The sequence below is a fragment of the Pseudochaenichthys georgianus genome, chromosome 15 (assembly GCF_902827115.2).
Source record: "Pseudochaenichthys georgianus chromosome 15, fPseGeo1.2, whole genome shotgun sequence".
Lineage (NCBI taxonomy): Eukaryota > Metazoa > Chordata > Actinopteri > Perciformes > Channichthyidae > Pseudochaenichthys > Pseudochaenichthys georgianus.
The window spans coordinates 14,034,608-14,049,442 of record NC_047517.1 but is presented as its reverse complement, the minus strand read 5'-3'; the positions used below and the strand labels follow the sequence as shown (position 1 = coordinate 14,049,442).

The 14,835-nt window shown below is 40.1% G+C and overlaps 1 protein-coding gene across 5 annotated transcripts; it reads left to right on the top strand.

Moving 5' to 3' along the window:
- The first annotated feature begins 90 nt into the window (after positions 1 to 90).
- On the top strand, positions 91 to 13,607 carry LOC117459811 (poly(rC)-binding protein 3). 5 transcript variants are annotated; one of them, XM_034100941.2, is made up of 14 exons: positions 91 to 166; positions 320 to 452; positions 6,687 to 6,799; positions 6,974 to 6,997; positions 7,115 to 7,147; positions 7,225 to 7,341; positions 7,723 to 7,854; positions 8,282 to 8,410; positions 8,892 to 8,981; positions 9,561 to 9,602; positions 10,014 to 10,089; positions 10,924 to 10,976; positions 11,842 to 12,011; positions 12,337 to 13,607. In XM_034100941.2, the coding sequence occupies exons 3-14, from the start codon at positions 6,722 to 6,724 to the stop codon at positions 12,677 to 12,679; spliced, it is 1,287 nt and encodes a 428-aa protein (XP_033956832.1). In that variant the 5' UTR covers positions 91 to 166; positions 320 to 452; positions 6,687 to 6,721; the 3' UTR covers positions 12,680 to 13,607. The 5 variants fall into 5 exon arrangements, with proteins under 5 accessions (XP_033956832.1, XP_033956834.1, XP_033956835.1 ...); XM_034100943.2 differs by lacking the exon at positions 320 to 452 and having other exon boundaries at positions 105 to 166; XM_034100944.2 differs by lacking the exon at positions 320 to 452 and having other exon boundaries at positions 150 to 240; positions 13,267 to 13,607.
- The last annotated feature ends 1,228 nt before the right edge of the window (positions 13,608 to 14,835 follow it).

Genomic DNA, 14,835 nt, shown 5'->3' with positions numbered 1-14,835 from the left:
TTTCGGTTAGAGAGCTACAGAGCAGACCGCGGGGCTGTTGTGGTTTCAGACGTTTCGACAGACGCTACTGCTTTACTCATTGACATGTTTCAAAGTCCGGTGAAGTGCAGCTGAGCTTCATAGTCCTCATGCTTACCGGCTCGAGGCTAACGTTACTTACTTTCTGGTAGGTACAGCCATGTTCTCAACACGTGAGACGAATACGTTACTGTTTACTTTTTGTGGAGGTCGACACAGCTGGTAAGACTTCTGTAACAACTGGTTTCCTATCATGTGACTGAACGTTTTTTTTTTACGCTCTTCCCCCTTCAACTTTTAGCTTTATTTTTTAGATAGCTATTAGCATGTTGCTCAATATTAGCTAACATTTGCTTAAAATGGAGTGCAATGCAAACAGCAGCTAACTTGGCAGAACACCAGTGAAGGATAAGAAAGCCATTTACAAATGTTCAGTGAGTATTCAACTTCATTCTAATGTATGTTAAATAATGAACATTATAGGCTATGCCTATATTATAAAAAATGACTGTAGCCTTATATGTTTACACATATGCTTGTATTTGGGTAAATGCGGGGTCCAACACACATTTTACCAATAACTATTTGTATCATGATTTGTTTGTTAATATGTAATATGTATATTTCAAATACAACAGAATAAAGCCTACTGTGGTAACCTACAGTATACATTACATATATACACATCAAAACAGATGTAGAAAAGAGACAAATATATAGACAGGATACATAGAAAAGCAAACAAATAGGCCTACACTACATTTATTTTTTTTTAAATATGGTTTTAAATTTGATAAAAATAGCCCTGCTATGCATTACTTTACAGTAGGGTTTACTAAGTTTGTTTTGCAAAATATTTGAAAAGAATAAGTATCTTCTTAGTTTGTTTCTCTTATGTAATAATACCTTACATACACAGGCAGGATGCTGCAGGGTTTCCACCATTTTACATCTTTATTTAATCTCATACAATATGATAAAGACAGATTTTTCTACGCCAAAAAAAAAAGAATTCTATTAACGTTGTTAACAATACTGTAATTTTCACAAGTAGTAATGTATCAGATTTGAAGTGGGTCATGTCAGTCCACCAGGCTTGAAAAGGTTATGTTTAGTTCAAATGATAAAGAAAGAACTATTTAAATATTATATTGATCTTTTATCCGTGTATTCAAGGTACCCCTCCCCCCTCGTTTTTTAAGGGTAAACTTGTATTGATCTTCAGTATTTAAACCATATCCTTAACTTAAACCCAAGTCCCAAATCCTCATTGCACTAAAGGAAGATGCACATGAAGCAATCACCTTGTTAAACGTTGATGTTATTCCATTGTAATGATTACTTAATCTCAGGTTATTAGACCTGCAGAGTGTTATTAAAGCTAATGATGAACCATGTATTTTATATGAATGTTTCAGTTAGATACAATAATTTCAGCTATAACTTGCATTTCTCTTCATTTTTCATACTTTATGTTTCATAATTTTTCTACGCTGCTTTCAGTAATTGCAACTGATTACACCACCAACAAGTCTCAGAAATCACTTCACAGTAATCCCATTACATATAATCCCAGACTCTTTAATCTCATAGCCACGCAAAGGTATATGAAGGAGGAGGACATTAGTCACAAGTAATTGGCATGAAATGCCTGATCATCCCATGGTCTCTAAAAGGATAGCAATAGCTGTCACAGCCCTTGACAGCTTTCATAGCTTTGTTGTGGTTATGATTATGTTTGTAGTTTGAAAACAAAAAGACATATGGTGGTTCACGTTTTATCAGACTTATTCTGGACTTTGATTGACCTTTACTTAACCCCACATTTCCAAAAAGTCCCTTTAAAAGAGAAGAATGGCAACGACCTTTGCTATAAGATTATCTTCATCTTTGCGTTCTCATAAGGACATTCAATCCGTTTAATAACAGGGATACCATTTTGAAATTGTATTGAAATCCCAGTTGAGAAGTAAATGTGCCTGCTTAGATGTCTGATAGATGGCCATGAGGCTCACAGCAGTCATCATTGTCCCCGTGCAACGCAGTGAGTAGTAATTAAATCTGCCACTTATGCTTCAGTGATTAATTTCCTTCACAATTTTGAAGCTCAGCTGAATACATTTTTTCTTTGCAGAAGGGTTGTATTGTATCCAGTATGGCCTCATTACAAGGGCAGAAGGGCTTGGTGTGGGGGAGGGCAGAGGCAGTGAGGGGGGAGAAGCACCCCATGAAGACATTGTGCTTAACATCACTAAATACCTCAAACGCCACATTGTCCTTCCCAGCCCTCAATTAGTTGGGGTCCTTGTACAAAGCACCGATTTCATACAGGAAGATTTATTTTTAGAGAAGATCCGGCCCTGTGCATGCGGGAAGCTCACTGAAAATCTAATGAAGAACACAGCAGTCATGCAGAGTTGTTAGTCTCAGAGCAACATCGGTTAACAAAGCTTCTCTTCAGTGACTCCATGTGTGTTTTTGATGCCTGCAAAAGGCTAGACCTCTCCAGTTTTTTGTGTGAGCTGTAACTGTAGCCTGCCCTATCTGTGCTGGACAGTGTCCAGCCGAAGAGCCTCTTTGCCCTGCCCTCAGGCCTCGCAGCTTGTGGATCTCCGTGCGGAGGAACGCCTCTTTGGTGCCTGTGACAGGGAGAATTAGGCAAGAGATGCGGGTTCACTTGCCCTGCGTAGGGGCTTATCTTGGGCTAAGCTGAGGGACTAATAGCAAAGCCAGCCTCCGCTCCAGCCGGTCTGAGGGCAGAGGGAACCATCTGTCCAGTCTGTGGATAGCTGACAACAAAGGGACAAACATTGAACACGGACTACAAACTAAAAGGCTGTTCATTTAGGAGATTCCAGAAATACAGAAAAGGAGCAAATATTTGTATAAAAGGTCAGTACTTCTTTTTTTCATTACAGGCCTCTTGCTGAGCCACAACTGCCAGGGTCAGACTCCTCACAGCTCAGATTCAACCACCAACAATGTTGCAGACTGCAGTAATGTTGGGGTTTAGCCAGACACAAAGTTGATGTTTAACTTTTTATTTAGCCGTCCTTTTTGGTTCTAGTTCACTAAAGGGAGTGTCTGCCTTCATTTTAATGCACCCCTCCTGACTCCCATTAGTTAATTTGTTCTGGTTGTTTTCCACTCTGCTGTGTCTAAAAGCACTTTGTTGCCCTCTTAACTTCAGAGATAGTTTGGGCTACAATGAATGTTCACATTAATGCAGGCATGAATCTCTGATAGTGAAACCTTTGTGTTGAGGGATGATTGCCATGCTGCATGGCCCCATGTTTACGGTCTGATATTTGATGGTTATAAATAGATATTTAATGTAGATACTTAATAAGTGATTTGAAATAATTTCCTTTTGATAAAGACAAATAATTTAACACATATTGTTTCAAAATGTTTTGAACATTATACCAATGTTCTCTATTAAAGGGCTTTTCACCCTAAACGGTAGCACTATTGTATGTAATAATCTTTTAAAATACAATGATCTTTTCATTACAATTTTCAGAATGTGAAACATGGCTTTGTTTTAGCCTCACATTTTGAATACATTTTCTTATTAAACCTCTCAAGTAATCCACTTACACATTGTTCTCTATTTCCCTCAAGGATTAATGCCCTGTTTTTTTTCATTGTCTGAAGAACATTTCTGCTTTCAGTGCTCCACGATGATTCCTGTAGATTATCTGTTTTATCATGTATACTCTGAGGGTGCTGTTGTGCACCAGTGTTTTGTTCGGAAGTCTTGAGTGGGCGCTGACGTGCTAGAGGTGACAGAAATGGGTCAAAAGGGTCTTAGCATTAACTAAACAAATCCCAGCCTATAGGATTAGACAGAGATGTGTGCTGTTTATTTGATGTATTCACTGTAACTTTGTAATGATACAAAGAGAGAAGAATAGCTGTGTGTCTTGATGACAACCTCCACTTGTAGGTCCTTTAGCTCAGTCGGGTATTATAAATACTAGAAGCTGCTAGAACAATATCTTGTTGTAAATGTGTTTCTGCTTCTGAAAAATTGTGAGATTTATTTCATGATTTGGTCACATTCCAGTTCAGCCAGTTGTTTAGCAATACTTGAGTGAAACCCACACTTATTTTGGTCATTTTTTAGGTGTGAAATGGCAACAGAGATATCTGTATTTCTTGGTTTCTGTGAATATCTAAGCAGGGTATGTTGGATAGTTTGATGTGTTGGGGAAGCACTCATTATGAGAGTTGGATGAGAAGATTGATACCAGCTTCATATCTGTCTATTAAATCTGAAGCTACAGCCATTAGCCGTTTAGCTTAGTTTAGCATAAAGGCTGGATGCAGGGGACAAAGCAAGCCTGGCTTTGTCCAAATGTATCAAAATCCAGCCCCTGTTAAGGTAATTTGTTAACAGATTATATCAGGTGTATTTCATCTTCACAGGGATTAAGTAAAGTGCGAGAAAAATATTACATGTTATCATCTTTTTTATGTTTTTGTAGGTATTTCTGTTGTAGTTTGACAGCATCAAGAAAGCTGTTTACAGTCTTTATTCTAAAGTAAGCTAACTTGCTACAGATCTAGCATACAGACAAGGGAGCAATATCTTCTAATGTGCTGTAACTGGGACAACTCATGCTTACTTGCAAGAAACATGCTTCCTTTTCCCCGCCCTTTATCTAAGAAAGTAAATCCACTTTTGCAATACACCAATAGCTAGGTGAAGTCTCTCCGCTCACTCAGTCCATGTAAACAGTCTCCTTTTTAAATTAAATTGTGTACAATGTCTCCCAACTGTGGCTTGTACAAAGCCTGGTGTCAAAATAAATCTGCTGAAAGCATTTCTCAGAACCACGATGGTGTAATAAACAAGGTGACATTTGCACTTCTTAGACGTGAAGTCTTCTCACTGTCTGTTATTGTGCAATAAGCTGCCCTTCCTACAGTACACTGCATCGAGACATTCTTTATTTGTTCTGCAAATACAACGAATTGGATACGCGGCTCAAACAGAGCCGACATTGTGTGGTGTGATATTAAGAGACAGTCACACTCACATCTCCTGGTCCTTTGTATCGTATCTTATCCAAGAGACTCTCACAACTTGTGTTTAGCCGGAACTAAAGAACCAGTCCCATGTGAAGATTGCACCTGATAGGACTATCTTCAACCGTTCACAACAACAAGGTCAGCTGACAACAATGATCCACAACTCTTCAGAGAACATCAGCCCCTTGATCAATTTCAGCCTTTTAGCTGCATTACAATAACTGTTCCAACTTTTCTGGCTACTTTACACTCCAAATAGTTAAGGTAATGAGCCATGACAGTTTCAAATTGAGGCCTGTTTTATCTGCTCCAGACTGATTTAACAACTATGATGCAGCTTATGCACAGTTAATGAAAGCTTTCACATTGGCTGTGTCTGGCAACTCTTTCCCAGAAAAAATCCTGTTGAGCAGGCAATGATACATTTCTCGCCAATGGGGCTGTAATTCTGTACATAGAAGAAGAACTGGGTAGTTATCATGAGCAGTGATGATGAACACAATGACTTAACAGACAGAGAAGGCAAGACATCATGTATTAAAACTAGGGCTGTCAGTCGATTAAAATATTTAATCTTGATTAATCGCATGATTGTCCATAGTTAATCGCGATTAATCGCACATTTTTTATCTGTTCTAAATGTTCTAAAGGAATATTTTATTACTCTTATCAACATATGAGTGGACAAATATGCTTTATGCTAATGTTTATTATCATTTGAACAATGACAAATATTCTCATGAATATTAAACACAACAACCTCTGAACATTACAAATATTCGCCTCAATTCAACCTGGAACCTCTCTCATAGTGTGTGTGTGTGTGTGTGTGTGTGTGTGTGTGTGTGTGTGTGTGTGTGTGTGTGTGTGTGTGTGTGTGTGTGTGTGTGTGTGTGTGTGTGTGTGTGTGTGTGTGTGTGTGTGTGTGTTTGTGTGTGTGTGTGTGTGTGTGTGATGGATCGTTGGAGCTATGTGCAACTCAAGGCATATGCTCGAACAGGAGCTGTCTGGACGCTGCAATCATGTTGCACTATCCGTGCTGAGTGTGCTGACTTTTCGTACAATGTCCCACTGTCTGCTTCCTGCATCAAGTCAAGTGCTCGGCGCAGTTGTCGGCGAAATGTCGCTCCTCTGTTTTCATTTAAACAGCTCCTTATATCCGTTAGCGCAGCTAGCTAGCACCAGATGCTAACAACAATACACGTAAGGTCTCTCTCTCGCTCGCTCGGGCCACACACACACCCTCCCGGTCCTCCCGATGGCCAGTCGGTGCCTGCCGGTGAGCGTGGAAGTGTGGTCTGCTGCAAGCGGGCGGCAGGAGCGGGCTGTCAGCAGCATCAGCTTGTAGATGGTATTTTAAACTCGATGCGCTCTGAAACTACGGGGCGGCCGAGGACAAAAAATACACATGCGTTAATCGCGTTAAAATAATTAGTGGCGTTAATTTTTTTTTTACAGCCCTAATTAAAACGTAAAGTTAATCAGTCCTCTTCACACAGTTTGACTTTGTAATAAAACTCCAATGTTGTAGATTGCCTCTTTATTTAACAGATAATTTACTGAATCACCCGGAACACTGGAGTTAATATTATGCTCAGGATTTGTGTTAAACTTTTCTTTCTTTATTGCAGAGAGCTTATACATTTAAGCTTGGCAAACACAGAGAATGTCTGACAAGGAGGAAATGGTTGCAGATGGGAGTCTGAATGTCACGCTGACTCTCAGGCTGCTGATGCATGGGAAGGTAACATTGTCAGATGCGGAAGTAGTTAAAATAATTGACTGTATTTTTGTGGTAATAACCTAATGGTCGGGTAATAGCATGTCATTGTTGTAAAAATGATTACCTCCTGCTCTGGATGTGAAAAGCTGAGAAATTGTGATTGTTTGCTAAGCCTTGTAATCTTTTCATTCACAGGAAGTTGGCAGCATAATTGGGAAGGTATATTTATTTTACAATCCATCAGCATTTATTGATTCATACTGCTTTCTTTCCAAGTGTCTTAATTTAAAGAAACTAATCAATTGTCCTGTTTGTTATTTTCCCACATGATTCTAGAAAGGAGAAACAGTGAAGAAAATGAGAGAGGAGGTGAGCATTCACTTTAATTGAATGTGTTCTGGCATATCAATTACAACAAAATTGAAGCTGAATAATTGTGTTTCCAGAGTGGCGCTCGTATCAACATATCTGAGGGATCATCTCCTGAGAGAATAGTTACCATCACGGGGCCGACAGAGGGCATCTTCAGAGCTTTCTCCATGATCGCACAGAAGTTTGAGGAGGTACACAGAAATGAATGTGCAACAAACCCCACTGCTAGTGATGTGTGTGTGAGAGACAGAGAGGAGAGGTGGGGTGGAGCAGGCGAACAGAATTGCTTATTGACCGGTGCAGAATATTATTCCTTATATTAATGTACTTTTTTACGTTTATAAAAATATAACCTGCTCCAATACATAATTCCCATTACTACCCACTGCAACTTTTAACATATCATCAATAACATTATATTGTTTAACACAAGAGCAAGATTATTTTAAAGATTTTGTTTAAGTGCACTGAATGCCCTTTTTTCACAGTCCTGCAGAAAAAGGAAACTTGTCAAATCAAGCTGACGTTCGTACAGTCTGGGCTGAAAAACATATTTTTGAATTCTCCCTCAGGATATTACTGCAGCGATGACAAACAGCAATGTGACAAGCAAGCCACCTGTGACACTGCGCCTGGTTTTCCCAGGGAGCCAGTGTGGCTCCCTGATTGGCAAAGGAGGCTCCAAGATCAAGGAGATCAGAGAGGTAGGGGTTCTTTTATTTATTTAATAATTTGTTATATATAGGGAAGCTGTTTTCTGCTCTCAAACGGGGACACACAATCTCCTCCCTGCTGATTTGACACCAAGTATCAAACACTCCTGTCAAACTTTTATTTTTCTCTGCCTTAAAAATGAGTGTATTTTTTGGGTTTCCGCTCATGAAAATCCCACTGATTATTCCTGTAAAGATCGGCGGAGGGTGAATACTCATTCTGAATGGACAATGTTTCCGTGCGCCTCTTCAAATATTGGAGCACACATTGCTATTTGGCTTGCAGCTGCTCCCTGCATGTCAAAATGTGTTTGGGGTAATTTGCGGGGTGCTTGAAACGGCATTTCAATTTGGGTGATGGCGAGCACTTTTCAGCAATAAATAGCTTTTGTGTCTTCTGTTGTCTGTCCATGTTAAGACCACAGGCGCTCAGGTTCAGGTGGCAGGAGACATGCTGCCGGACTCTACAGAGAGGGCTGTCACAATCTCTGGCACTCCACAGGCCATCACTCAGTGTGTAAGACACATCTGCTCTGTCATGCTGGAGGTAAGCACTGTCACACAGCAGATGATCCTCACATCCAACAACTCTATTTTGGCGTCAAGTATGTCACATTTGTTTACAGGGGGGTAAAAGGTATTCAGTAGCACTTTCAGGATATGTTCTGGTCCATTTACACTTTTTTACTCCTTCACGGCTTAAGCTTTGTGTTCAGGTTGCTGCAGTAAGTCATCCTTATGAGCAACAATAATGGCAATATTTGTAAGGATGTTCAACACATTATTACTCTTTTAATATATTTATTTGACTGATATACCCCTAAAACCTTGTCAAAGTATAAGTATGTATCATGAGTTTCTGCGGGCCAAGGTCTCATGTAACTTTCTCAGCCGATGAAAGGGGAATACAAAGATTCAGCAGGAAGGTATAAAAGGGATATAAAATGCATCAGTGTTAGGAAGAGCTATTTTCCCTTCCCAGCGGTGTATAAATTCTGCCTTTTTTGTTTGCAATGCTGTGTCTCCAGTCTCCACCAAAAGGAGCAACAATACCCTACCGTCCTAAGGGTATTCCTGCTGGAGCCCATGCAGTATTAGCACAGCAACACCCTGCACAAGTAAGTAGAAAGATATAACTGAGATTCTAACATTGCAATTGAATGGTCTCCTTTTTACTGGGAGCTTAGACTCGGATCATTAAGCCCTCTTCACCACTAGAGGGACACATCTGTGTAATTATACAGCGATAAGCTTTTCATATTGTAATGCTGTAAGCAGTAAGATGAGGTAATGATCACATTAGAAGGTATTCGGACAAGCTGTAATGTGCCGGAGACATGAATAGCCATTTACATTAATAATTCCCCACGCAGTGTGAGACCTAAAATATGTCGTGTCTTTAGCTCAGCTGACTAGTCGCTGTCCTGAATTTGGCACAGCCTGCTCTGACCTATCAGACATCTGTTGATGTTATTGGATTTCTGGCCATGGTGAAACAGGGGGGAAAAGAGCAGATGACATTTAGATGAAATCCCATCAAATCCATACACGTTAGAGCTATGGAAAAGAGGAAGAGAATGGATTTTCAGAATTGCACTCAGAGATTGACCTGGCGACAAATTCACATTTCACATGGCATGTGCGAACATGTCTATACCTCCCAGTTATATAACCCCATCCTTTCCTATTCCTTTCAGGCCTTTGCATTTCCAGGGCAGTATGCTTTTGCGCATCAAGATGTAAGTATGCTCATTTGACTGAGTGACACCCGCCCTTATGACCTTCCCTCTGCCCAATCCTTCCAAGCCACCACTTTGCCCTCTGTGTTCCCTACTCTGCAAAGATGAATCTTCAGTAACCCTGATCTGTTGACATTACTAATACTAACACATTGTAGCAGCATGCATCGATTGAAATGAAAGTGAAGATCTTAAAGAGTTCATGATCAGTGATAGCTTTGTAGATGTGACTGTATTTTTGCAGATGACTGCCATGGGAAGCCAGCATGCTTTCTGAATGAAATGAATCTCTTCACACTGACACTATCTGTGATGTTTGTGAACTTCAGATTGGCTCTGTATTGTAGCTGTCAGCTCCTCTGAAATAATCCAGATTGATTGGTTAGCTCTAACTTCCTTCCTACCCTGCAGTTGACCAAGCTTCACCAGTTGGCTATGCAGCATATCCCCCTCCCTTCCCTTGGGCAGAGCAACCCTACCTTCCCTGGTACGTACCCACGGCTCCCCGGGGAAGTCCATCTATCCCTCTGTCTTCACTCCTCTTCGAATCACACCATCAACACCCCCTGTCACTTCAGAGAGGAACACCAATATCTCCATTCTCTCAGAGTTGTCACACTCGCACAGGTTTCTTTTAGGTGGCAAAAGAGATGTGCATATAACAAAAACTGACCTGTTAAGCTTCGGCATCTGAATCTATTTGTACCAGATAAAACAAAATAATATTAAAAGGGATCTTTTCAAGGTTAAGCCACCATAATAGTCTATTATCAGCAATATTGAAAGTAAGTCACTGAAATATTTATTAACACTATGTGACAGACCACTGTCTGTTCTCTGAGAGGTAAATGTGACAAGTTTCAGAAATATTTACAGTGGTAAATATTTAACTATTTCTCATATACTCCCCAAGAAATTCAGATCCATTTGCCCGATTTCCTCCTCCAAAAAACAAATCCTAATCTCTCGACCCCACCCTCCACCTCTGCAACATTTCTCCTCCAAATCTAACATCGTCTTCTCGGCCAAACCATCCCTGACCTCTGCCACAACTAACTCAGGACACGACATTTCAACATTTCTGATTATATATATATACTTGTTCTTTTTACCAGAATGTAGCTTATCTTATTGTAGCAAAGTAAACCATAGAATGTGTGCTGAAGATGTTTATATGTGACTATCTAGAAAGATTTTCTCATATTCCTAATTGAACAGTGTACCAGTGATAAACTAGATAAAGTAGGTTAACTTGTCATGCGGTGAAAACGGAAGCCATTAGTGCCATACTGTTGTTCACATCTCTTGTCCTACTTTGCAGGATATGATGCATCTGGTCTCACAAGTTCACAAGAGCTGGCAATACCTAATGATGTAAGTGTCACAGTGTTTGTGTTGTCCCCGCACCGCTAATCCTCATGATACTTACCGCATTAACACTTTCTAGGATGACAGCTTTAATTAGGCATTTAGGTGGCTGGCTAGTTATCATGTTATATCTGATATGTTTGTTTAATCTGTACAAAAACAAAATGTTGTGGTTTTATTGAGGTCATGGACTATTTCTTGGGCACTTGGTTTTTGTATGGATAAGGGAATAATAGACTAACATAATGATCATTTGTTTACCAATTACTCACCCTTTGTTATCTTGAATTCTTTATTGACAAATTGGGTGAATGTTGACCAAGTTTAAAACAGCTCATGCCCTATTATCCAAGTCTCATGTATCCAGTTGAACATTTTAATGTAAAGTTGTATGCTCATTACTCCCCAAACACAGATTTTTGCTAAAAGCCTTAAAATGTTACCTTCTTTAGATGCGGCACACCACTGCAAGTGTCAGATTTTAATTCAGGAGTGTAGTAAATAATAACATTTGAGCAAATAGCAAAAATCTGTTTCCCGTCTTTGTGCAGAGCTAAACTAACTGGTTGCTAAAGTTAGCTCTGTATTTGCCTTACAGGCATGGGAGTTGGATCTATGATCTATCTAATTCTCAGGAAAAAGATCAAATGTATATCTCCCCAAATGTCAAACAAGCCTGTAGTGTTAGGATTTACAGTATTTCAAGTCATCTTACAATAGCGTTAGTAAAGTCTTCTTCTGAAATAACTTTGAGGAGATGCTGCAATGCTGATTGCAGCATCTCCTATGCAGCTTTCACATGCTGTTTTGAAATCTAATTCCTGAAAATCATAGATTGCCATTAACATGTTTCCATTCTTCCCTTTTCTAGTTTATTGGCTGCATAATTGGAAGACAAGGCAGTAAGATCAATGAGATTCGCCAGGTCTCTGGAGCTCACATCAAAATTGCCAGTGCCACTGATGGTTCAGCCATGCGCCAAGTCACGATCACAGGCTCGCCGGCCAGCATCAGCGTCGCCCAGTACCTCATCAACGCCAGGTAAGAATTCAGGCAGGGTGCCGTGCTCAGCAGGGTGTCACTCCGCAGCCTGATGATAAGACAGCCAAACAGCATGCTTTTTAAGAGGGCAGAGTTATTGTGCTCAGAGTGAGGCTGGATTTGTTCCATCTCACTGCTCCAGTCTCTTGACTGCATTCAAATCCTTACTGTCTTTGCTTTTTTAACACATTCCTTCTTTGATACTCATGTTTTCTCCTTTCTCTCACCTCCCTTCTCCTTTTGTCTCATCCCATTCTCATTTTCCACCTTCTCCTCTTAACCCTTCACCATCTGAACCCCCCCCTCCAAACGTCACATCCTGCAGCTTAGAGATGGCTAAATACACCATGCAGGCCGCTTCCTCTGCAACCCCCGTTGACCTCAACATGAGCTTCTCTCAGTCCGTTCCCTCCAATGCTGCTACCTCTATGGCCGTCCTGGCGGCAAACACCCAAGCCCCCATTAACGTTCACTCTCCCTCCACCTTACAAGCCCTCCAAAACCAACATTACGCCGTCCCCGTTTCCAGCCTGCTTGGCATGAAAACTCTCCTGGCTGTCCACCCAGCAGCCGCTTCCAGCCTAGCTCAGAGTTTATGCCCTTACACTGCAAAAATGACAACCGCCGGCATGAAAAAGTCTGACCGGCAGAAGTTCGCTCCTTATTGATGTCAGCTTTATTAGTCTAGTCAGTGTAGCTGACTGGTAAGACATAAAAAATGATGAGAAATTATTTAAAAATGACCATAGAGGCTTAAAAATAGCTTACGCCAGTGTGTGCAAGTGTTGCCAGTGTAGCACTTGTTTCACATAAATTGGAAGATTATTAAGAACAGAACTGAAAGGGTGTTTGTAAAACATATCCTCATTAATTAAAACTGGCAGCAGAGGTGCATATTAACTCAGTATTATCTTGTGGACATGCATAAGAATTCATTAATGTTGGTAACTCAGGCTTATATTAGTATCCTGGAAAAATGTATTTTTTTCAAATGGATTCATGTTACAGAGCTTTATATGAAGATTCCAGGAGAGGTATTTTACATGATGCAAATATTGACTTAGTTTTTTATCAGTGTCACTAGTTTACAATACTTTTGTATTAGATAATGCAAACTAGTATCATGAGTATGGTGCTTTGTTGGCAGCAGGCTGTTAAAATGTTTGTCTTGTACAGTAGAAGTCAGTGTGTTTAGTATTTTTTAAGATTTTGTTATGGTTTTATGGATTGTCAACTTAACCTTTCCTCACTATAGGCTCTCCTCAGTGCTAACAGGCTTGGGTGTTCTGTAGTAGCATTGCGCTGTTGCCGTTCTGATGGGATTATCCTAAAGCCACATTGGATTCTTGTGGATTTCACTCTACACTGTAATCCTGTAGAGCGGGACTGGCATAACTCATTCATTGTTTCTGTACGCTAGTTTTGTTTCCTGTTCTTTTTTCCAAACCTAAATGACTGGAATGCTTCAATTTTCAGCATCTGAAATGGATTCTGAGCAATTATTTTAATAAATGTTTCATTCATGTGTTTCTGATGTGGGTCTACCCCCAAACAATGCAGATTTGTAAAATTCGTTGATGAAATGACTTTGAAATAAATGGGAATTTTTATGAATACAGATTGGTTGCTTTCTTTTAATCATACTTCACATTTTTGTTTATCATTCACTCTTAAATACAAACATCGACTCTGTTAAATTATGCATTGTTTATTCTTGAGTAGCATTGAGCTAAATTACAGTTAAAACGCATTTTGCATTCTTTTTCTTTTGTTCAAACTAAATCTTTATGTTTGAGACGATGTATGCATGCAGTGGATGAGGTGTTTGAGTTGTTGATATGGTGTGATATTTATCTAATGTTCACATTTTGTTGTTGCAAATCATTGACATATTGTAAACAAACTGACATGAAAAGGTTACATTTATCCCGTGTTTCTGTCTGACCTGTATAAAACCAGACACCTGGAGTAATATGACTCATAGCAAACAGATATTATTCTCCATTTTCTTATATTTCTCCAAAAATAAATTGTGCATTTACAGCCTGGACATGTAAAACAGCAGTGAAACAGAAATATAGAAAACAATGGAGAGAGTGGTATCGGGGGCCATTAGCAGTCTGCAACCCTCAGACATTTACAGGTGTTGGCAGTTATACAAACACAACCCTGCACCGACTAGTCCGTGGTATTATGGAGGCAGTTTGTTGATGGCAGAGAACACAAAGCTCCTGCCCAAACAAACTTTTCGACCTGCACTCTCTTTAAAACAGAAGCAAACTTGTGCTAACCTCACTGTAAATATTCAGCACATGTTGTGGCAAATTCTCACGGGTCCTGGAAAAGAACAACTTAACCTCCAGTTGTCCGCTCAAGCATACTGCTAATGGGCAGGTAGGGCAGTGCTGCTTTATCCCTACCCCCTTTGATTTTTACTTCCCCCTCTTTTACTGTAAAAACCATGAGGTGGGCACTCTGCCTGATCCATGGAGTACGGGTATAGCGAGCCATGCGGGCTACTTCCACAGGAGGGCTCGAAATGCTGAAGTGGAAGATAATCAATAGTTAATGGGGGCAGTAATGTAATGACAGTGAAGGACGACATTTGAACCTCGGGGAAGGTGTAGCATTGGAGAACAGTGCTGCATGTATGCTGATGGGAGCCCAGGGCAGTTATGGGTTCACAGCCAGCTTCTAATGCTATATTAATGATTTCCCTTTTCAACCTGACACGGGCAGGAGTGAGGGTTTTGGAGCTGCCATCATGACGTTTTGAAAAAACAATTTGGAGGTAAATAAATACTGTATTTATTTTTGTAGGACA

Coding starts and splice junctions, on each gene's coding strand:
- LOC117459811 (XM_034100941.2), top strand. CDS start 6,722: ATGTCTGACAAGGAGGAAATGGTTGCAGATGGGAGTCTGAATGTCACG. Junction 7,855..8,281: donor AGATCAAGGAGATCAGAGAG/GTAGGGGTTCTT, acceptor GTCCATGTTAAG/ACCACAGGCGCTCAGGTTCA. Junction 8,411..8,891: donor TCTGCTCTGTCATGCTGGAG/GTAAGCACTGTC, acceptor CTGTGTCTCCAG/TCTCCACCAAAAGGAGCAAC.